The sequence below is a fragment of the Bubalus kerabau genome, chromosome 23, assembly GCF_029407905.1.
Source record: "Bubalus kerabau isolate K-KA32 ecotype Philippines breed swamp buffalo chromosome 23, PCC_UOA_SB_1v2, whole genome shotgun sequence".
Taxonomy (NCBI): domain Eukaryota; kingdom Metazoa; phylum Chordata; class Mammalia; order Artiodactyla; family Bovidae; genus Bubalus; species Bubalus kerabau.
The window spans coordinates 28048311-28072250 of NC_073646.1; the positions used below are offsets into that span (position 1 = coordinate 28048311).

Here is a 23940-nt window from a genome sequence, read left to right on the forward strand (position 1 = left end):
TAGGCCGGCTCCTCCTCCGAATTTCTCGGGCCTCTCCATACTCGGCTGAAAATTCTCATCGGACTCCGTAACCATTTCCCCCAGGTCGGAACTGAGCAGTCCTGTGAGTTGTGCTAGTAAGAAAGATCCAGGAAAAGTGGCCGACTCTGCCAACAGGGCTTGGCTAACCAGGCATTATTTTCTTGACTCCACCAAGGCTGGTGAAGGGAGGCAACAGCTGAGGCCAAGACTTGTGGCGAATCTGCAGCCTTTCAGACCTTTGATCGCTTAAGGAAGGGGCAGCAAAGAGGAGCAAAGGAGCGCGCATCCCGTCTACCGATTCGCCCCGCCCGCCTGACGAATCTGCGCCTGTTCAACGCGCCACTCAAATCTCCCCAGCTCTGGCTGGCCTCCTCCCCTTCGCCCCGCCCCCTTTTCCTCTGGGATTAGTCGCTGCTTTCAACGCCGCCGATTCGTCAAGGGTCCCAGGCCAGAGCAGCTGGATAGTCGCGGTGAAGTCCATTCTCCGGGGGATGCGGCCAAACTCCAGGCTCACTGGGCCGCAACTCTTGAGCTTCATAGGCCGCCGGCCGAGGCGAAGCCGCTATCCTCGGCCCCGTGGGTCTCCCGGAGTCGCCCGTGGCGAAAGTGCGAATGTAGAAGCTGTGCCCGCTGGGCCTCGCGCAGGTGGCGGTGGTGTTTGGTGCGCGCGCCGGGGAGGTGGTGGTGGGGGGGCGCCGCCGCCGCCACCGCTGCGGGGCCGGGTCTCGCGCTGTCGCCGCCGCCGCCGCCGCCGCCTCGCGCCGCTGAGGTGCCGCGCGGGGTGGGGGGAGGGGGAGCCGCTCGCCGCTCGCGGGTGAGTGAGGCCGCGCCGCGCGTGCGCGGAGATGGGGGGGCAGAATGCGCCGGGGCGGGAGGAGAGGGCAGCGGCGCGCGTTTCCCCCACCCCCCGCCCGGATTCAGGGCCGAAGCCGGGTCTCGGGCTCGGTCTCGCGGTGTTTCCAACGCCCCGAAGAGGTGCCACTTCTTGGCCAGAGGATTGGGGCGCGGGGACGGGAGCGGTGTGTGGGAGCGGGAGCCGGGCTTGGCCTGGGCCGCTGGCCGGTGAGGAGGCGGGAGGGGGCGGGGCCTGCCAGGGGGCGGGGGAGGGGTCTTTCGCCGAGGCCAAGTGGGGCGCGGGCTAGGGAGAACGGGAAGGTAAGGGGGCGCGAGATGGGCCTGGGGGCCAGAGGGGAGAGTTGGGAGGTGGACAGAGGATGGGGTGTTATGGTGAAAGAAGGTACTTGGGAGAAAATCTGGGGGAGCCTCGGGTCATGGTGAGTGAGGTATGGAAACTGAGGTGATGAGAGTTACCTGGAGTCGGGGCTAGTCAGTGAGGGGCAGCAAGGGAGTTGGGCCTAAGTCGTGAACCCCTTTGCTTATCCCTCTTTCCTCGCAGTGTAAATGAGCAAAGATGGATCAGGAAGGTGGGGGAGATGGGCAGAAGGCCCCGAGCTTCCAGTGGCGGAACTACAAGCTCATCGTGGATCCTGCCTTGGACCCTGCCCTACGCAGGCCTTCTCAAAAGGTGTACAGATACGATGGAATCCACTTTAGTGTCAACGTGAGTGTCCCAGGCCTTCCCCAGATCTAGGGAACTCAAACCCAATCTCCTCTGTTATCTCTGCTCATAACCTAGAACCTGCGTTCTTTAAAGTGGGCAACCAGAACCCAGCTTTTTTGCTCATGGGTCTCCAGAGGGGCTCTAGAGATCAACACTGTGGTTTCACCTTGAGCTGTCTCTCTGTTCCTGATTATTTTCCTAGGACTCAAAGTATATACCAGTGGAGGACCTGCAAGACCCCCGTTGCCACGTCAGGTCCAAAAACAGAGACTTTTCCCTCCCAGTCCCTAAGTTTAAGGTACGTTTCTGCTAGTCTCCTGGTGTGGTGGCCCTTGGAGGGTGTGGGAGCTCCATCCTGGTAGTCTAGTCTTAATGTAGCATAGGGAAAGGGGGTTTTCCTAGTGAAAGAGTCTAATAACAGATCTAATAATCTCTGAGGCTATGAGACTGAGTTGTTGTGGACAAGAGGTGTGTTTATTTTCTAGAAAGGTATAGGTTAGGTGTCTCAAAAAGGGTGTTAAACTTTTTGAAGGATGAAGACAGGTCCAGCTGCTACACCTGTCACTGTGTACTTCTAGACCGTGCATAGCAAAATAGTACCCTTTGTGTTATCCCAATTTCTCAGTTAAGGGGAGTGACAGTGCCAGGGACTCCATCCCTGGAGTCCTCTGTTCCTGTCTCTCACTCTGTGTTTTTTCCTCAGAGGATTCCCATGTCTCTGTCCAGGCGGGATACTCATCAGTCCTTGGAGGACTGGGTCTAGAAAACTGGTGGTTCTTAATCTCCTTTGTTAACTCTTTATTCTTCCTTTTTAATAAGTCACTTGTGGGGTTCCCACATCCCTTTTTTTTCCACATTGTATACTTTTCCTGGACAATGTCTTTCCCATCCACAACTTTCACAATTACTGAAGTGTTGATGACTTCCAGATCTCTTGAAACTCCAGACTTATTTGCCTGGTGGAGGGACAGCTCCATCTGGAGGTCCCAAAGAAATCTCAAGCTCAGGAGATGTAAAACAATTATCTTCACCCCCTTTGTCCTGCTTTTCTTTCCATTTTCCTTTTGCTGATGAATGGCAACACCATGTACTCAGCTGCACAAGCTAGAAACCTGGTGTCATCCTGTGATTCTTCTGTCCTTAATCTGTCACCAAGTCATGCTGACTCTTTTTCTAAACACATCTCTCTCTTTTTTTTTTTAACATTAATTTTTCCATTTCTGTTGCCTATTCCTTTAATACAGAGTCTTATGTTCACTTTCCCTGGTTTCCCTGTCTCTGTTCTCTTCTCCGTTTATTGCTGTCATATGTTTCTTTGGTTTTGCTGTCATCTTATTTTATTTTTGTTGGCAAGTTCACATTTTTTTGTGCATTGGCATGTATGATTACTAGTGTGGCCAGCCTCCTCTCCTGCCTCGATAGTGCATACCTGTGCTCTCTCATACTGTGCGCTTTGCAGTTTCTGGGCAATGCCAAGTTATTTTACAGTCGTGTGCCCTACAGGTTCTGTCATTATGGTGAACTCCTGTTTATCCGAAAAGTCCAGTATGAATGACAGCACCTTTATGAATTTTTTCCTGCCTCCTCTCTGAGCAAAGGTTTCGTTCTCTGGGCTCCCAAACACCGCGTCTACACCTTTGTTGACACTTGTTGTGTCATGTTGTGATTGTGTGTGTCTGTTTGGCCTGTCTATGTTTCTGCATAGAACTCTCTCTTTTCTCCATCTTTGTATTCCTAGTGCCCCGTCCTTGGGAATCACTTAGTGAAAGCTGAGCTAGTGAATTATTTTCATATAACTGGTTCTTTCTATGAATGTTCTCACTTTGTACATTTCTTTTTCTGGTTCTTGCCATCATTCTGTGCAGAGGATTCAGGGAAGAGAGGGGTCAGGACAGATTTATCCTTTGTTGGGACCCCCTTCCCCATCCCCTTGCCTCTTAATTTCTCCATTCTCTCTCTCTCAGCCTCATGGGTCTCGCTAAAGTTTCCCAATGGGGCAAGGCGTGGTGATCAGTAGTGAGACTCCAGACTTAACTCCTGTCCTCTCCACAGCTGGATGAGTTCTATATTGGACAGATCCCACTGAAAGAAGTGACATTTGCAAGGCTGAATGACAATGTGCGGGAGACCTTCCTGAAGGATATGTGCCGAAAGTATGGCGAGGTGGAAGAGGTGGAGATCCTTCTCCACCCCCGTACTCGCAAGCACCTGGGCCTGGCCCGCGTGCTCTTCACCAGCACTCGGGGAGCCAAGGAAACAGTCAAAAACCTCCACCTTACCTCCGTCATGGGCAACATCATCCATGCCCAGCTCGACATCAAAGGTGAGGGCTCCCTCGCTTGCTGCCCAGGGTTGGGCTCCGACAGAGATGGTAAGCACAAATGCCTCTAGGGGCCTGGCAAGTAGTCAGGTCCATGATTTCTCCTCTGAAACTCTTGGGCCACGTGTTTCTCACATCAGAATTTTACAGAGAGATTATGGTACATATACCGGCTTCTGCATGTTGACTCTGTCAGGGTTGGGGCAGCACCCTCTGGTTTAATGTATGACTGTATTTTGTGAGAAACAATCTGAAGAGTCACACTGGGTAGGATGAATAAAAACGATGGTAAATAGCCTCAGGTCAGGTTTTGGCACCAAGTTCTAAAAAACACTAGGTTTTGAGTTTTTTTGGTTTTGAAATTTTAGATGAAGAATTAGGGACATATATAGGTGAGTGATGGGCTTCCTTGGTAGCTTAGATGGTAAAGAATCTGCTTGTAGTGTGGGAGATCCGGTTTTGATCCCTGGATTGGGAAGGTCCCCTGGAGAAGGGAGTAGTAACCCACTCCAGCATTCTGCCTGGGGAATTCCTTGGGCAAAGGAGCGTGGTGGACTACAGTTCATAGGGTCCCAAAGAGTCGGACACACCTGAGGGACTAAGCAGCAGCAGCTGAGGTGAGTGAAGCAGTCTGGACTTCTGTGCTAAGTAGCCGTAGGGAGGGGTGGGGACTGGCAACTGTCTAGTGGCATCTGAAGGTGCTAGCTATTAGCTGACACTAGCCAATTTGTCGGAGAAGGCAATGGCACCCCATTCCAGTGTTCTTGCCTGGAGAATCCCAGGGACGGAGGAGCCTGGTGGGCTGCCGTCTATGGGGTCGCACAGAGTCAGACACGACTGAAGCGACTTAGCAGCAGCAGCAGCCAATTTGTACATGGGGATGAAGACTAGCAGATTTTTAAGCCAAAAATCCAGTTTTTTGCGTGAAATCTCGTGGGTTTTGTTTTTGTTGGAGATATTTGTTTATTTGGCTGTGCCCGGGTCTTAGTTGCGGCATGCAGGCTCTTTAGTTGTGGCATGCAGACTCCTAGTTGCAGCATGTGGGATCTAACTCCCTGACCAGGGATCAAACCCGGGCCCTCTCCCTTGGGAGTGCATAGTCTTAGTCACTGGACCACTGGGGAAGTCCCAAACTAGTGGGTTTCTCCGTCACCCTTCCCAATACTTTAAGTGATTGTGTAGGGCAAATAAATCACAGTGGTGGGCTGAGTTTAACCTTCAGGCTGCCATCATAGTGCTGTAGTTCATAGGATGAGGAGGATGGTGGGGTCCAGCTTGAGATGACTGGGTTTGAATTCAGGTTTCACCACTCTGCAGGTCAGTTTTCTTTAAGCCTGTACGATAGAGTTACGGATGCTTTTCTCTGTTGGTGATTGTCGAACATAGTAACAGACATTAGAAGTATTTTTGTAAACTATTAAGGGCCATTTGGTATGTTGTTTGTAGTAGTTACCAAGTAGAGACTAGGTAGCAGAACTTAAAGCCCCTAGACTCCAGGAAATCTTAGCAAATTGAGGCCTGAGGAAAAAGTGGGAATACAAAATCTGAAAGGAGTTGTTTCTTCCATCTGAGTCTCTCAGTTCCCATTCTCTTCCCTCTAGGTCAACAACGAATGAAATACTATGAACTAATAGTCAACGGCTCCTACACCCCTCAGACGGTGCCCACTGGGGGCAAGGCCCTGAGTGAGAAGTTCCAAGGCTCTGGTACAGCCACGGAGACGGTGAGAAGCTCATAGTTGGCGACGCCCTTGCCCCACGGGTGCAGTACTTACACGCCAGGGGCAGCCTTTGGGCAGTTCTGGACTTCACTGTTAAAGTATAGGAAGAGCCAGAGAAAGGACGCCTCACTGGTTTCCAAAAGCAGGGGATCGGGGTTCTTGGTTTGGTGAAGGTCATGTTGTCAAATGGTGCTTGACCTCTTCTTGTTTCCCCCTGCCGCACTATGTCCCCCCCAGACCGACTCCCGCCGCCGCTCCTCATCAGACACAGCTGCCTTCCCGGCAGGCTCGGCTGTGGTGGGCACTCCTGGCAACGGCACCCCCTGCTCCCAAGACACAAGCTTCTCCAGCAGCCGACAAGACACCCCGTCTTCCTTTGGCCAGTTCACCCCTCAGTCCTCCCAAGGAACCCCCTACACGTCTCGGGGCAGCACCCCCTACTCTCAGGACTCTGCCTACTCCAGCAGGTGCAGCGGAAAGCCCCTCTGAGACCCCCCAGAGGCAGGGAGCTGCCTGGGAAGAGGAAACCCAAAGTCTCAAAAGAGGGAGTTGGGGATAATTGGTCTTATTGGTTCCTTGCGGATTCAGCCAACACACCCCTGTCCTCGGGGAATTTACTCTGTGGCTAGGAACCCAACAGCCATTAGATCTCCCTTTGGGGGCAGTGTAGAAGGGCTTTGGGTACTGATGGCTGGGGCAGTGGGCTTTGGTCATACAGAGCTGCACTCCACTAACCGCTGCACGTTTCCTCCAGCACCACTTCAACCTCCTTCAAGCCCCGGCGGTCAGAGAACAGCTACCAAGATTCCTTCTCCCGCCGCCATTTCTCCGCCTCTTCGGCCCCCACGACCACCTCTGCCGCCATCTGCGCCACCACTGCAGCCACCGCCGCCGCCTCCTCGTCCTCCTCGTTGTCTTCGTCCTCTTCGTCGTCCTCTTCCTCCTCCTCTCACTTTCGTGGTTCCGACTCAAACTACCCAGCGTATTACGAAAGCTGGAATCGCTACCAACGCCATGCTTCCTACCCACCCCGCCGGGCAACTCGGGACGAGCCCCCCGGGGCCTCTTTTGCCGAAAATACCGCTGAGCGCTTCACACCATCCTACACCTCCTACTTGCCCCCCGAGCCCAACCGGCCTGCTGACCAGGACTACCGGCCTCCTGCCTCCGAAGCTCCACCCCCAGAGCCTCCAGAACCTGGTGGAGGAGGGGGCGGCGGGGGGCCCAGCCCCGAGAGAGAAGAAGCTCGAACCTCCCCGCGCCCAGCCTCACCGGCCCGTTCTGGCTCCCCAGCCCCAGAGACCACCAACGAGAGCGTGCCCTTTGCTCAGCACAGCAGCCTGGATTCCCGCATTGAGATGTTGTTGAAGGAGCAGCGTTCCAAGTTTTCCTTCCTGGCCTCTGACACCGAGGAAGAGGAAGAGAACAGCAGCACAGGCCCGGGGGCTCGGGACACAGGGAGCGAGGCCCCTTCTGGATCTGGTCACGGGCCCTGCACACCCCCTCCAGCCCCGGCGAGTTTTGAGGATGTGGCACCTGCAGGGAGTGGGGAACCAGGAGCTACCCGGGAGTCGCCCAAGGCCAATGGACAGAACCAGGTGAGTTTGGGGTCTGCCCACGAAAGTTCCTGGGATCTGGGAGAGTAGGCTTGGGCCCAGGGGGAGAAGGAAGGGAACTGGGCAAGAGAACAGAGATTTGGGGAAAAGTCCACAGAACTGGCGGTAGCCTCCTGTGACCATCCTTTGCGCCCCACAGGCTTCTCCATGCTCTTCTGGAGAGGACATGGAAATCTCTGATGACGACAGGGGCGGCTCACCCCCTCCGGCCCCGACACCCCCCCAGCAACCTCCACCCCCTCCGCCGCCACCTCCCCCACCCCCTCCTTACCTGGCTTCCCTTCCCCTTGGTTATCCTCCCCACCAGCCTGCCTACCTCCTCCCCCCGCGACCCGACGGGCCGCCGCCTCCCGAGTACCCCCCTCCTCCTCCGCCACCCCCCCACATCTATGACTTTGTGAACTCCTTAGAGCTCATGGATCGACTTGGGGCTCAGTGGGGAGGAATGCCCATGTCCTTCCAGATGCAGACCCAGATGTTAACCCGGCTTCACCAGCTGCGGCAGGGCAAAGGATTGACCGCGGCCTCAGCGGGTCCCCCCGGTGGGGCCTTTGGGGAGGCCTTCCTCCCATTCCCACCCCACCAAGAGGCGGCCTATGGCCTACCATACGCTCTGTACGCTCAAGGGCAAGAAGGCCGAGGAGCGTACTCCCGGGAGGCCTACCACCTGCCTTTGCCCATGGCAGCCGAGCCCCTGCCCTCCTCAGTCTCAGGAGAAGAGGCCCGGCTGCCCCCCCGGGAGGAAGCAGAGCTGGCCGAGGGCAAGGCCCTACCATCGGCAGGCACTGTGGGCCGTGTACTGGCCACCCTGGTCCAGGAGATGAAGAGCATCATGCAGCGAGACCTCAACCGCAAGATGGTGGAGAACGTGGCCTTTGGAGCCTTTGACCAGTGGTGGGAGAGCAAGGAAGAGAAGGCCAAGGTGAGGCCCAGTGCCTGGGACTGGAGAGACCAGGGCTCCATTGGTGGAAATAGACCTCTGGCTTCTTCAGGCTACACAGCTCAGAAAAGAGAGGTGGTCAGGGTGAGTGGAGAGACTAGGTGCTCAGTGGTCCATACAGCTGAGCACAGGGGGGTTGGAGGGTACCCAGAACAGTAGAAAAGGGAGGCGTCTGAAGAGTGGGAAGAGCTTTGTCCTGGTTCCACCACTGCCTCGCGGCAGACGAAGCCCGTAATCTCTCTGGGCTTCACTCTGCAGTGTCTCCATTTGTAGAGTGGGAGTGAGAGCAGCAGCTTTGTGAGATTGGTAGATGGAGTGAGCGGACTTTTGAGAATATGCCTGTACAGGGGCTAGTGGAGGGAGGTGTGTCGTAGATGTGTATCAAATGGAGAAGTGAGTGGATACCTTTCTGTATTCCTGGGGCCTGGGAGTAGTTTTCAGGCAGGAGGCAGGAGGGGGCGCCTGGGTTCTGGGGCTCAGTCCCCCTACTGCCTGCAGCCATTCCAGAATGCAGCTAAACAGCAAGCCAAGGAGGAGGATAAAGAGAAGACAAAGCTCAAAGAGCCAGGCCTGCTGTCCCTCGTAGACTGGGCCAAGAGTGGCGGTACCACCGGCATCGAAGCCTTCGCCTTTGGATCAGGACTGCGAGGGGCCCTGCGGCTGCCTTCTTTCAAGGTACCCAGAATTGTGATCTTGCCTGGTTGGGTGGGGAGAGAGTTGAAAGCGGGGTTCCCTTCCTTAGAATAAGGGTGGTTGGGAACCATGAGTGTTTGGGTTTTCTCTTTTCATCTTGTAGGTAAAGCGAAAAGAGCCTTCGGAAATTTCAGAGGCCAGTGAGGAAAAGAGGCCCCGGCCTTCTACTCCAGCTGAGGAAGATGAAGATGGTGAGTAGGTCAGGTGAAGGAAAAAGTGGAAAACAGTCTGCTTAGATTCTAATGGCCTTCCCTGGTGGCTCAGACGGTAAAGACTCTGCCTACAATGTGGGAGACCTGAGTTTGATCCCTGGATCAGGAAGATTCCCTGAAGAAGGGAATGGCTACCCAGTCCAGCATTCTTGCCTGAAAAATTCCATGGACGGAGGAGCCTGGCAGGCTGCAGATTCTGATAGGAAACCAAGAGGCAGGGGTGAAGGGGTGAAGGTGTCTTGAGGGCAAGAATCCAAGTGAAGATTTGAAACAAAGTTACAATAAAGTAGCTCTTTGAAATGTGAAGTTAGACAGGTTATCCACCCAAAGTTACCATCTAATGCTTAAGCCTGCTTGTACCCTTCTTACTAGTCTAAGTCTGAGCTGTATAGCTTGATGGCTTCTGTGGCTGGGAAACTTCCTTACTGAATCTGGTCTGCTTCCCTGGAGACCTGTTGACTTTAGTACTACTTTCTTGGGCCAGATATTCAAAGAAATCACCTCCCTCTTTCACCCAGCCCAGAAAAGGATGAAAGATAAAATGGGTCCAGTGTGTTTAAAACTGTGTAAAGTGTGAAGGAACTCTGCAGTTTGTATGTTTCTCTGCTGAGCCTCCGCTTCTTGTCCATGAAACAAGGTCTGTGTTATGGGACTGTGAGAAAGGCCAGTGGTTGTGTGTGAAGAGCTCCTTTCACCAGATGGGGCTGTTACTGCTGGTGGTAAATTGCGCCACCTACCCCTCTTCTGGACCTAGATGCTGAGCGAGAGAAGGAGGTTGGAGAGCCAGGCCGTCCGGGGACCAAGCCCCCGAAACGAGATGAAGAGCGAAGCAAGACCCAGGGCAAGCACCGCAAGTCCTTTGCTCTGGACAGCGAAGGGGAGGAAGCATCCCAGGAGTCCTCCTCAGAGAAGGTGAGGAGCCTGCGTTCTGAGTTCCTGCCGCCATAGCCAGCGTCTCTCTGTGCTGGAGCCCCGATGGCCACGCTTCCTAGAGGACCAGTTGTTCTTCTGTTAATTCCCAATTGTCCCTTTCCCTAAGGATGAGGAGGATGAAGAGGAAGATGAAGAAGATGAAGAGCGTGAGGAAGCCATGGATTCTGCAAAGAAGGAGACAGAAGCATCAGACGGTAAGCACCCAGGGTGTGCAGTTGAATCCTGGGAAGGGAGAGATTCAGCCACCCGTCCAGCCCTTTCCTTGCCCGTGTAACCTGCCCGCTGGATCAGCTGGCCATCTTTGCCTTCCCCCACAACAACTGCCTTTTAGCCTCATTCTTTGGAACCCTTGGCCCACTGCAAACAACACCCAGAATACTCCCTCCTGCTTTCCTCTGAAACAGGCCCTCCCATGAAGACAACCCAGCATGGCCTGTTTCTCTTCCCAAGATAAGGGGGCTGCCTTTCCTGCTGCCCCTGCTGCTGCCACACCGTGCCTTTCCCACTTTGGGCACTCCTCTTCCCTTAAAGCCGGGCCACCAAGCTCTGTCAGCTTCTTCCCCTGCCTGCAGCTGCTGTCATTGAAGCCAACTCTGTGCCTCAGTTGAACACGTGTCTGTCCTTTTGCATTTATTGAGGCCTGGGTACATGGTTCAGTTTCTGTCTTTCTTCAGAAATAGATGCTGAGCCCCTGTTGTGAGCCAGGCACCGTTCTAGGTATTAGGACTTAGCAGTGACCAAGGCAGAGGTGGTTCCTGCTCTTCTGAAGCTGGCGATCAACCAGAGGGGAGGCGGGCACTTGACAAACAAGTGGACGAATAGCAGCACTTCCAGTGGAGAGACATGCTTTGAAGAAAATGAACTAGATTAATGGAGTTGGGAGGAACAGGCTCAGGGAATGGGGGAAAGATGGGCTCTTTTATAGCTGATGGTAAAGAGATGCCTCCGAGTGGTGCCATTTCAGAGGCCAGAATTGTAAGAACAATGGTCTGAGAGCTTCCCTCTCAGGAGAGCAGAGGGCAAAGTCATCCGCTAAGAGTGAGGGGCGCAGACCTCTTCACATCCACATGGTCACCAGTTCCCGTCAGTCTTAGCGCCTCATTGTCTCTTCCAAGGGCACCATCTTCTCTTACCTATGATGTCCCCACTCAGCCCCCGGGTCTGCTGGGCGAACTCCTCCTTGTTCTTCTTGACGTCAGCATTTTCTTCACAAGGATGCCTTCCCTGATTTGATCCACCAGGCAGAATCTGGGCCTTCCCATTGCCTGTACTGTGCCACCCCGCCCCCCCAACCCTTCATACTGGAATTTATCACGCTCTAGGCCAATCATCTGCCTCTCCATCTCCTTGTGGGTAGGAGTCCCCAGCACCTAGCACGGAGCCTCACATATCCCTAGTAGTGACTCAGTGAATGAACCCACAGCTTGACTAAGTGAGGGGTCTTCTCACCTCGCCTGACTCCCCCTTCTGGATTTCCAGGCGAGGACGGGGAAAGCGATTCGTCCTCCAAATGTTCTCTGTATGCTGACTCAGATGGTGAGAACGATAGCACGTCGGACTCTGAGAGCAGCAGTTCCTCCAGCTCCTCGTCTTCTTCATCCTCTTCGTCTTCATCCTCGTCCTCCTCCTCCTCATCTGAGTCCTCCTCGGAAGAAGAAGAGGAAGAGGAGCAACCAGCAATCATACTCGCAGCATTGTCGCCCCCCAGAGATGTCCCCACGCCCCTGTCAGCACCTGCAGAGGAGCCCGAGCCAGAAAGGGTTGAAGACTCCCCAGTCACACCTCTCCCCGAACAGGAGAAGTCTCCTGTGGGACCTGCAGGTAGGCGGTGGGGAGCTGCTGTCGAAGTCTTTGTATGTGTATGTCTGTGTTCATGGGAATGGTGGGGTTGACATTTATTAATTGTATGCATATGTGTGACTTCGTTGGAAAACATGCAAAGTTGGCCAGGAGTCACCTTCTGTCACTCATCCCTTGGAGACATTTATGGCCTGACACACTTAGATCACACTGCCAGAAACAGTTTTCTGAGATGGACCAGGTGTTTGGCTACTAAAAACAGAATGGTCTCTTCTCAAATAAGTTAAGGAGAGAATTCCCAATTTAGTAAATTTCTCCTTCTCATTTTTTCTTAAGCCTCTTCCTTAATGTGTAGTATATACCTGGGTTTAAATGGACAGATTGGATAGATGATAACTATTAACAACGTGAACTGAGAAGTTAATTCTGTCTTTGCTTTTCTTTGTGAATTTGTACATTCAGTTGTCATTTTATATCACACATGTAATGTGTCTTGCTGAGTGAACTGTTGCTTCGGGCAGTAGCTACTTATTTATTGAATGGGGGTGAGGGATAGGATAGTGTGCACAACAGGCCCTGTTTTCACCCTCATGAAACTTACCATCTGTAGGAAGAGACAGTTTAGTCTCTCCTTAAAAAAATACTTAAGAAACTCTGACTACAAACTGTAAGGGCCATGAAAGAAAAGTCTGGGTACTTTGAGAACCTGAGCACATCTGTGAGGAAGTCTTCCCTGCTGAAGCACCACTGGGCTAGAATCAAGCCAAGGCAGGCAGGAGAGTGTGTGCAAAGGCCCTGAGGCAGAGGAAATGGTGTGCTCGAAGATAATAAGGAAAGCTAACCTGGGGAGTGAGAATAAGGGGGAGCTAGGGTGGCCTAAACTGAAGAGATGAGCAAGGACTGAATCATGGAAAATGAATAAGCCTTGCTAAGAATGTGGGCTTGATGTTGAGGGCATTCGAATGCCATCAGAAGACTGACGTGGTTATATCCATGTTTTGAAAAGATGCAGTGCAGAGAAAACTTGGGAGGGGCCAGAGTGTATGCAGGGAGATTAAGAGGCTATTGCAGTAAGGCAAGTGGTGGTGGTTAATTTGGATTGCTCTCATGATGGCACCCCACTCCAGTACTCCTGCCTGGAAAATCCCATGGACGGAGGAGCCTGGTGGGCTGCAGTCCATGGGGTTGCTAGAGTCTATATGACTGAGCGACTATACTTTCACTTTTCACTTTCACGCATTGGAGAAGGAAATGGCAACCCACTCCAGTGTTCTTGCCTGGAGAATCCCAGGGACGGGGGCGCCTGGTGGGCTGCTGTCTGTGGGGTCGCACAGAGTCGGACACGACTGAAGCGACTTAGCAGCAGCTGTAGCAGCATGATGGAATTAACTCAGTTTTCAAGTTCTGCTTTAGAGATGTGTGTGGCCTTCCAGAAATCTCATTTGAACCTTGTTGGGAATTTGTGGTCTGAGACAGGCAGTGAGCACAGGAAGACCTTTCAGCATTGATGCACCCTGTTCTGGTCCAGATCCCGTGAGAGGAGGAATCGAGGCACTGATTAACCCTAAGACACTTTTCAGCCTCTTGAAGTCCTTGGGTGACAGAAGAGCCAATGGGGTCACAGGTCAAGGGGTATTAATCGCAGTACTCTTTGGGAGGGTAGGAAGAAAAAGCGGGATGTGATCAGATCTGCGTGTCACGAGGATCATTTTGGCAGAAGTGGGAGGATTTCTAAGAGGTGAAGAAGGAAGTGGGACAGCTGAGAAGGTTTGAAGGGATGCGGGTGAGCGAAGGGCCTGAACCAGAGTGGGGTGGTTACAGTGAGGACAGGGTGCGGGGAGCGGAAGTGGGAGGAGGGTTTGAGAGAAACTTAGGAGCCAGAACCTCTTGGTTAAAGTACTTACCAGGAAAGGAAACTCAAGGAAAGCCAGAACTAGGGAGAAGTCTGATGCATTTAATTGGGGTTAAGTTTCATGTGCCTCTGGGACCTCCGGGTAGGAACATTCAATGGGCAGTTGGATCAGTAGAGCTGAAGCTCTACACCTGAAGCTGTCACAACCTTGTTAATCAACTATACTCCAGTATAAAATAAAATGTTAAAAAAGAATAGATCTGAAGCTCTAGAAAACAGTAGGTGGGAAATGCAATAGGTATTTGTAAGTATGGTTGTGAATACATGTGTATACCTTGGAAGGATGTATGGAATGAGAGAAAGGGCCAGAGCCTAACTGTTTTATAAGAGATAGTGGGCAGAGTGGAGCCAGAGGAGACTGAAAAGGAATGACCAGAGAGGTGGGAAGGAAACCTTGAAAGCTCAGGGTATCAAAAGGAGAGTGTGGCCTGTATTTCTGGGAGGCCTCAAAAGGAAAAGCGAGTGTTGGATTTGTCAGTTAGGAGGTCACCAACTTATGAATTTGATAAGCTTACCTTGCCTTATCAATTTCAGTAGTGTGGCTCAAGTTAGAGGGTGTTAAGGAGTAAGGGCAAGTGACAGATAACCATTCTTTTGGTAAGGGTAAGCTATGCTCGTGGAAGAAGAGAGTTTAGGGGGATGGTACCTAATGTTAGTGAACGTTTCTTGAGTAGGTCCCATGTGCCAGGCTCTAGGCCTAGTGCATTGCAAATATCACTTTCTCATTTACTCCTCATAGCATCCCTGCTCCTCCCATTTTACAGATGAGGAATGTGAGGCTTAGTGAGATGATCAAGTTTTCCCAGCCGGGATTGGAGAGATGGCAGAAAAGTGCAGGGTTGATGGAGGGTTAGTTTTTCAAAGTAGGTGAGACTTGAGTGTGTTCATACATTGAAGGGAAAAGAGAGCAAGTGGAGGGACCAAGAGAGAGAGGAATACTTGCTGGAGCGGCACACCTGGGGAGGTGGAGGATGGACTCTGTAGGTCATGCAGATCTCTCGTAAATAGGGAGACAGGAAGTTGTGGGGTCTTTGCCTGAAGACCACCTTTTCCTCTCTTTAGTAGGAAGGCAGGACATTTCTTTTTACTGTGTGTATATATGTGTAATTTATTTATTTGGCTCTGCTGGGTCTTAATTGCAGTACTGGGGGTCTTTAATTGTGGCATGTGAACTCAGTTTCAGGATGTGGGATCTAGTTCCCTGACCAGGGATCGGATCCAGACCCCTTGCCTGGGCAGCACAGAGTCTTAGCCACTGGACCACCAGGGAAGTCCCAGGCAGGACATTTCTGAGAGTGAGGGGGCACAGGTGGAGCCTGGAACGTTGGGGTGAAGGAAGAGAGATGGGTTGGGTGGATTCCAGGTTAGGTAGAGGTAGTGGAAGGCTTCAGAAAGTAGCGTGAAAGGAGAGGGCAAAGCAAGGGCCCCTGTGATCTGAAACGACCAAGAGTGAAGTTAGTTTAGGGGGAAGGTGATGGGCTGGAGGATGATAGAGGATGGGAAATTGAACAGGTATGATGGGGTGAAGTGAAAGGACTTGGAGAACTGTGGTCAGAGGATAGAGGTCAGAGTCACAGTCTGAGGTGGAGGGATGAGATCAGGTATGTGACTGGTGGAGGGTAACTGAGGATGAGTGACTATGAGAATCTGGCAAATAGGTGGGCTGTCAGAGCCCTCTAGTAGGTAGATGGCAGAGGAGAGAGAGGAGAGGAAGATGAAGGCCTTTAGAGAATGGTAGGAGAATCTGAACTACCAAGGACACGACTGGATAGAGACCTGTGCGGTCTGATGGCCGGAGCCTGGAGAGGACTGGTCTGGTGGATCCCAAGGACAGGGGCCTGGACACCTTTAAATCTCGACTTTCTTGTCTTCCCATCTGGTACATTCTGCTCTGCTGCACATGGTCGTCCTCTGCTTCTCCATTCCAGCAGAATATGTCTGCCCCACAGACAGACCGCCTCCTATCTTGAATCCTTATCCCTGGGGAAGTTTCTAGTTGGGATGGCTTGGGTCACACAGCCATCAGTTAGTGACGGCCTGGGGGCAGGAAGTGGGGTAGGTCATACAGTATAAACAGTGGCTTCTGGGAGTTGTATCAAGTGGGCAGGTACCCCAAAAGTTGTCTCCCAGAATTATGAAAGGCATGGCCAGCTTTCTTTCAGGATGGGGAGCAGAAGGGAAGTCTCTGGAAGAAGCTATGTTGGGGGAGGGATTGGGTTTTCTCCAAAACCAGGCTGCCAGGGGGCACAGTAGGCTAGGGTGGGAGGTTGGGGCAGAGGAGAGGGCTGCCCTGGAGCACAGGAAAGGATTAGACAGGAGAGGACTTGTAGGAACTAGGGGACTGGAGAGCAGCACCCAGGGCCTCACTAGCTTCAGAGCGTGGGTTGCTCCTGGCTGACAGCCCAGGGGTGTCTGGAGCCTCGAGAGACAGGAGGCTGGGGGGATGTTGGTTGAGGCAGTGGAGGTATGTTGATCACTGCCTGCTTAGGCCAGACCTGGTGCTGGCTGCCCTTGAGCTCTGTGGATGGTAGAGCCAGATGTGGAACCATGGAGTCGCAGGCCAGGAGGTACAGAGCAGCATGGAGCAGGAGATAAGATCCCAAACTCACATCCCAGGCTGCCCTGGGGCACAGGCCTTGTGCTGCCACTTGCTAGCTGTGTGATTGGGCAGATTATCAGCCTCTGTCTGCCTTGACTTTGTAAGATGGGGTTAATAATAGTACTCACATCATTGGGTTGTTGGGAGAATGAAGGGAGTATTTACTATAGTGAAAGGCTTGGGTTAGTGCTTGGCACAAAATTCCAGCTATTAATCTGGTGCAGCAAATTTGAAGCTGGCAGTTGAGAGCCACCAGCCTTCTGGTTCTGAGAAGACATTAGCAGTACCTGAGGAAACTGGGTAAGTCTTCACAATGGTAGTGGCCTTGAGCTGGATTCAAAAGCTGTGTCCAGGCTTTCTGGATGGGCGAAAGGAATGAGGTGTTCTGAACAAAGGGACAGACAGGGCCTTTGCTCACCCTTTGCTCACCCCCTGAGCTGCTGCTGTTCAGGCACAGCCCTCTCCCAGGGGCTGTCCTGCAGACCTGACCCATCCCTGTGAGGCCAGTCCATGGCCTCGCCCTTTCATCCTAGGCTGTAGCCAAGGATGTGAGCAAAGGGCCAGGGGCCTGAAAGACCGTTCCTCTTTGAATGGCATACGCATTTGTATATGTACATTTAGAAAAGGTTTCCAAAGCCAAAAAAGTGTAATTTCATTGACCTGAAGGAAAAGCCCAAATAAAGTACCACCTCAGCTTCTTGAGGGGGGACTTCCTGACCCCTTTCTCATTGGTAAGACTCCAGTACAATTTTATAAAGCCTTTTAATACAAGATTCAGTTTCTTACATTGTATGTATTTTAACCTCACAGAACAAAGAATATTGTTTGTAGTCAAAATAATGGATACTTTAATTCTGGGCAGATCTGGGCAGTTGCATCCTGGTTACAAAATGCAGCTGGCAAAAAAAGTTGTCTGATGTCTGTCTGATTGTTGGATGAGGTTCTGTCACTACCAGTCTTGGTTAAAAAAAAAAAAAAAGACCAGAGTCCAAGTGTTGAGTTGAGGCTCCACCCTGCTCTTCAGAGTTTGCGCTGCCCCGTGTTTCATGTGATTGTCTCCTTGGACCAGAAGTTCTAGGAGGGCTTCAAAGGTGTTTGCCTCATACCTGACATAGTTAAAAGTGAAGTCGCTAGTCACGTCTTACCAGACTCCTCCGTCCATGGGATTTTCCAGACAAGAATACTGGAGTGGGTTGTCATTTCCTTCTCCAAGGGATCCTCCTGACCCAGGGGTTGAACCCGGGTCTCCCACATTGCAGGCAGATACTTTACCATCTGAGCCACCAGGGAAGCCCTCCCATAGTTCAGTTCAGTTCAGTAGCTCAGTCGTGTCTGACTCTTTGCGACCCCATGGACTGCAGCACACCAGGCCTCCCTGTCCATCACCAGCTCCTGGAGTTTACTCAAACTCATGTCCATTGAGTTGGTAATGCCATCCAACCATCTCATCCTCTGTTGTCCCCTTCTCCTCCTGCCTTCAATCTTTCCCAGCATCAGGGGCTTTTCCAGTGAGTCAGTTCTTCACATCAGGTGGCCAAAGTATTGGCGTTTCAGCTTCAGCATCAGTCCTTCCAATGAATATTCAGGACTGATTTTCTTTAGGATGGGCTGGTTGGACCCCCTGCAGTCCAAGGGACTTCAAGAGTCTTCTCCAATACCACAGTTCAAAAGCATCAATTCTTCAGCGCTCAGCTTTCTTTAAGATAGTCCAACTCTCACATCTACACATGACCACTGGAAAAACCATAGCTTTGACTAGACGGACCTTTGTTGGCAAAGTAATGTCTGTGCTTTTCAATATGCTATCTTGGTTGGTCATGACTTTCCTTCCAAGGAGCAAGCGTCTTTTAATGCAGTCACCATTGCAATCACCATCTGCAGTGATTTTGGAGCCCAAAAAATAAAGTCTGTAACTGTTTCCATTGCTTCCCCACCTATTTGCCATGAAGTGATGGGATAAGATGCCATGATCTTAGTTCTCTGAATGTTGAGTTTTAAGCCAACTTTTCCACTCTCCTCTTTTACTTTCATCAAGAGGCTCTTTAGTTCTTTGCTTTCTGCTATGAAGGTGGTGTCATCTGCATATCTGAGGTTATTGATATTTCTCCCAGCTGTCTTGATTCCAGCTTGTGCTTCCTCCAGCCCAGCATTTCTCATGATGTACTCTGCATATAAGATAAATAAGCAGGATGACAATATATAGCCTTGACGTACTCCTTTGCCGATTTGGAACTAGTCTGTTGTTTCATGTCCAGTTCTAACTGTTGCTTCCTGACCTGCATACAGATTTCTCAGGAGGCAAGTCAGGTGGCCTGCTATTCCCATCTCTTTAAGAATTTTCCACAGTTTGTTGTGATCCACACAATCAAAGGCTTTCCCATAGTTAGTGTTCAGGAAGTGTTTGCAGAAGGTATGAATGAGCAGATGCAAAATTCCATCCCATCAGGGGAACCCTTCCTAATGAGGACACGGCAGGTGGGAGAGGCCAGTGTGTCTGGTGGAAGGTGAGGAGAGAGGGCGGCTGGGGTGTGGACTCCCAGAGGAGGCTGGCTGGTTGCCTGCCTCCAGCGAATTTCCATCATCAAATGCATCTGATCACATTGGCCGAGAAGTTGACCCTCACCCTTCTTTGTGCTTCCCTCCCTAGGTTCCACTGAGGAACTGCCTCCCAGTGCGCCCCAGCCTCCCCCAGAGCCACCAGCTGGACCCCCGGCCCCCACCCCCCGCCCCGACGATCGCCCCTCCTCTCCCATCCCTCTTCTGCCCCCACCCAAGAAACGCCGGAAAACCGTCTCCTTCTCTGCGGTGGAGGAGGCACCGGCCCCAGAGCCTCCCCCCGCCGCCCTGCCACAGGCCAAGTCCTCCGGCCCTGCCTCTCGCAAAGCCCCCCGGGCTGTGGAGCGGACCATTCGCAACCTGCCCCTCGACCACGCCTCTCTGGTCAAGAGTTGGCCCGAGGAGGTGTCCCGAGGAGGCCGGAACCGGACCGGAGGCCGGGGCCGATCCGCCGAGGAAGAAGAGGCTGAACCAGCCACAGAAGTGGACCTGGCCGTGCTGGCTGACCTGGCCCTGACCCCAGCACGACGTGGCCTGCCCGCCCTGCCCGCTGCCGACGACTCGGAGGCCGCGGAGACACTGGACGAGGCCGAGCGCCCGGGTCCCCTGCTCAGCCACATCCTCCTGGAGCACAACTACGCCCTGGCTGTCAGGCCGCCGCCGCCGCCCCCGCCGCCACCCTCCACGCCTGCCCCTCGTCCCTTGGAACCCGTTCTGGCCCCCGCGGCCCTCTTCAGCTCCCCGGCAGACGAGGTCCTCGAGGCCCCGGAGGTGGTTGTGGCCGAGGTGGAGGAGCCAAAGCAGCCGCCACAGCAGCAGGACGACGGGGAGGAGGAGGAGGAAGAGGAAGAGGAGTCGGAGTCATCGGAGAGCAGCAGCAGCAGCAGCAGCGACGGCGAGGGCGCCACCCGGCGGCGCAGCCTCCGCTCGCACACGCGGCGCCGGCGGCCGCCCCCGCCCCCGCCGCCGCCCCCCACCTTCGATCCCCGCAGCGAGTTTGAGCAGATGACCATCCTCTATGACATTTGGAACTCGGGCCTGGACTTGGAGGACATGAGCTACCTGCGGCTGACGTACGAGCGGCTTCTGCAGCAGACTAGTGGGGCCGACTGGCTGAACGACACCCACTGGGTCCAGCACACCAATATCCTGAGCCCCAGAGGCTGGCCTCGGGACAGGGAAACAGGCCTGGGGGTGGAGGTCAGGGGGCCTCCCTGGGGTCGCTGGCCAGGCACTGCCCTCCTGCGATCATTTCTGGGTCTGGGTTTACCTCCTTCCCTGTCCCGTTCTCTACCACGTTCAGCTTGGGTATTTCTCCTCTGGCTGCCAAGTCACCATTTCTCTCTGTTACATGTGTGTTTTCTGCCTTCTGAAGTTTTGGTGGCAGAAAAGGTGGAGTTTAAGACATTTCTGTCTGTCCTATCTTAACAGTGAGTAAGCTCAGGACCTCCAACTAAAGCCAGTCAGTCACCCTTTCCATGGGCTGGGACTGGGCGGGGGGGTAGAGAGGGGAGCAGAGCCCCAGGGATCTGACTGGGGAGCACCAGGTTCTCTTCCTTGACACCCCGCACTCACCAACCTGAGCACTCCTAAACGCAAGCGGCGGCCCCAAGATGGGCCCCGGGAGCACCAGACAGGCTCAGCCCGCAGCGAAGGCTACTACCCCATCAGCAAGAAGGAGAAGGACCGGTACCTGGACGTGTGCCCTGTCTCGGCCCGGCAGCTGGAAGGAGTGGATACTCAGGTGAGTCTCTGCCTGGGCACGTGCCCAGTGGCGGCAGCATCTTTCCATGAGTTCTCATGTCACTTACCTCCTCCCCGGCCTACTCCTCGCAGGGGACGAACCGCGTGCTTTCGGAGCGCCGGTCGGAGCAGCGGCGGCTGCTGAGTGCCATTGGTACTTCTGCCATCATGGACAGTGATCTGCTGAAGTTAAACCAGCTCAAGGTGAGGGAGGAGTGGGAGCTGAGGAGGGCAGGGGCACTGTGGGAAGGTGGCATCATGGAGACTCCTAGGGGTGGTCAGGGCGCGAGTGGCCAGAATACTTCTGCCCCGGAGGTCTGAGGAGCGGCCAGCGGCTGGGTTGAAGGGGATTCCCAGTGGCACAATCTGCCTTCTGCCCTCTAGTTCCGGAAGAAGAAGCTCCGATTCGGCCGGAGCCGGATCCACGAGTGGGGACTGTTTGCCATGGAACCCATTGCCGCTGATGAGATGGTCATCGAATACGTGGGTCAGAACATTCGCCAGGTGAGGCTCCAGCCCCTGACCTGACACGAGAACCACCCAGCCTTTGGGTGAAAGCCCATGCTCTCACCTGGCTCCCAGACTTAGCCAGTGACACCGGCCTGTTTTGTTCCCCTTCCTTCCTTCAACAACTAGTCACGGGTACTAGTAAACTAGCTTCCCTAGTGGCTCAGCAGTAAAGAATCAGCCTGCAGTGCAGGAGACATAGGTTCCATCCCTGAACTGGGAAGATCCCCTGGAGAAGGAAATGGCAACCCACTCCAGTATTCTTGCCTGGGAAATCTCATGGACAGAGGAGCCTGGCAGGCTGGGGTTATGAAGAGTCAGACATGACTGAGCAATTAAACAGCAGCTAGTAAACTAGATGTTAGTGATCCAGTAACAAATACTGATGAATATTATGTCTCCCTTAAAGACCTCACGGTTTAGTGGGCAAGACAGGTACTGAACGGGTAACTCCAGTGAAGAATGATGCTCGGTTGATATGAAAGAAGATGTTCAGGGGGGCAAGGGCAGTAGGAGTGACCTTTAAACCAGAAGCTGAATGATGCTGAGGCATCCCAGGCCCGAGTTAGAGGACAGGGTGCTCCCCCACGTGGGAGGCATAGGCAAAGGCCTGGAGGCAGGATGGTCTTAGGAGCACAAGGAAGTCACTGGGAAAACTCAGGCAGGTGGCAGCAAAGTGAGGCCAAGGGGCCAGTGGAGGCCAGATGCCACAGAGCTTGGGAGTCGTGTTAATAAGATTGGACTGATGGTGAGAAAAGTTGCCGTGAAGCAGTAAGCAGGAGAGGATTTGGAGGTTAGTAAGCTCCATCTGACTGCCGTGTGAAGCGAGAACTGGGTGGGGCTGTTGCAGAGATCCGGGCCAAAGGTAGGGGTAGCCTGGACAGGCAGTGGGTTTCAGGTAGCTGGCAGAACCAGGCAACCAGTTGGTTCTGAAGATGGAGGGCAAGGGCTGAGGCAAGACGGTTTCTCCGGGCACTGCCTTTAGCAGCTGGGAGTAGGAAAGGCTGCCAGCAAAGAGGAGGAGCGGGTGTGTGGTCAGAGGCCTCCGGTCAGGACAGTGCCCAGGGGATGTCTCATGGGTGACGCCCAGCAGTTCCACTGAGGTGGATTTTGGCTGGAGATAGGAGTTTGGGAGGAGTCACCCCACTTAACTGGCTCTCGAAGGCCTGGAAGAGAGTGAGTTTGCCCAAGGGGAGAGTGCAGAGGGTTTATCTGGCTGTTGACTGGGAAATGAGTTACTCCTCCTCACATGAGAATGTGGGCCCTGACGTGGACAGCGGCAGCCATAGGTCCTGATGTGGAAAGAGGGTCCTGGGAGAAGAGATGAGTAGGGTTCAGTCCGTGAAGTAACCACTGTCATCTCAGGAACCGTCCCAGCCCCCGAGAGTCTGGGGAATCCCCCATGGGCCAGGCAGGAGGAGCCAGTGGCTGCTTCTCCTGCCCCGTGGCCAGTGCAGACTTTCCTGGGGTCCTTCCTCTGGGTGCCTCTGTCATGACAGCAGCCAAGGGTATTGGGAGGTGTTCGTCAGAGGAAGTCCTGAAAGCAAAGTCAGAAGTCAGCGCTTTGGGGTAGCAGGTACTGGAGGGAGATCTGTGGATTCAGGACAGGCTGGCGTGGCTCCCGGGCTGGCAGCTGGGGGACCGTCCAGACCCCTGATCGCAGGGGCCAGTGGAGTCCAGCCTGGCCTGGCAGGAAGCTGAGGGGCAGCCCCCTGACCATCACCCCCTGTCCCGTTAGATGGTGGCCGACATGCGGGAGAAGCGCTACGTGCAGGAGGGCATTGGCAGCAGCTACCTGTTCCGGGTAGACCACGACACCATCATCGACGCCACCAAGTGCGGCAACCTGGCGAGGTTCATCAACCACTGCTGCACGGTGCGCGGACAGGGGCCGGGCAGGGGTGGCGGGAGGGCGCAGGGCGGGAGCTGGGGCGGGGGCTGACCGCCACTGACACTGCCCTCGGCCCGCAGCCCAACTGCTATGCCAAGGTGATCACCATCGAGTCCCAGAAGAAGATCGTGATCTACTCGAAGCAGCCGATCGGCGTGGATGAGGAGATCACCTACGACTACAAGTTCCCGCTGGAGGACAACAAGATCCCGTGCCTGTGTGGCACAGAGAGCTGCCGCGGCTCCCTCAACTGAGGTGGGGCAGGACTGGTGCCCTCACCCCTATTTATTCCCCCTCGCTGCCCTGAGCTCCCAGCGCTCCCAGCCTTAGTGGGCTCAGTGGGGCCCACCTGCCCCCTCTTGGAATGTGGGCTTGGGGGCCCTGAGCCCAGCGAGGGGGCCTGAGTCCCTTGAGGCACCTTCTGTGGGACCCCTCTTGCCCCTGCCCGCCCTCCCATCCCCCCCAATTTTTTTTTCTTTGCGGAGAAGAAGCTGTAAATGTTTTGTAGCTGCCAGCAGCTGTTTCCTGTGGAAACCTGGGGTGCCGGCCTGTACAGATCCTGTTCTTGGGGGGCCTCCCAGCCCCCATGCTTTGTGTTAATGGGGACTCCCCCTCTGTGCCCTGCGTGCACCCCTCCCCAGTTTAGGGGTCTCTGGGGGCAGTGGCCATGTTCTCCCCCTGGAGGGGGCCCTGCGCCCCCAGTCCTGGGGACTCCGTGCCTGGAACCCTGCCTCATCTGTTCCTGCCAGACCCGTGGGTCACCCTCCCACCTGGTGTCTGGAAGTTGTGGCTTTGCCAGGCCAGGATGGTGGGGGGCAGGCCCTTCCTGTTGGGCTGGACTGTACATATGTTAATAGTGCAAACCCGACGCCACATTTTTATAATTGTGATTAAACTTTATTGTACAAAAGTGCTT

The 23940-nt window shown here is 53.8% G+C and overlaps 1 protein-coding gene across 1 annotated transcript; it reads left to right on the plus strand.

The window, feature by feature from the left end:
* The first annotated feature begins 31 nt into the window (after positions 1–31).
* Positions 32–23934, plus strand: SETD1A (SET domain containing 1A, histone lysine methyltransferase). The gene is made up of 19 exons (XM_055561643.1): positions 32–666; positions 1418–1582; positions 1785–1880; positions 3635–3905; positions 5504–5625; positions 5860–6089; positions 6377–7220; positions 7378–8160; positions 8677–8853; positions 8975–9062; positions 9838–9995; positions 10123–10210; positions 11496–11837; positions 18975–20027; positions 20455–20627; positions 20720–20830; positions 21011–21130; positions 22872–23009; positions 23105–23934. Exons 2-19 carry the CDS (start codon positions 1433–1435, stop codon positions 23276–23278), a joined length of 5118 nt encoding a protein of 1705 aa, XP_055417618.1. The 5' UTR covers positions 32–666; positions 1418–1432; the 3' UTR covers positions 23279–23934.
* Positions 23935–23940: the final 6 nt, after the last annotated feature.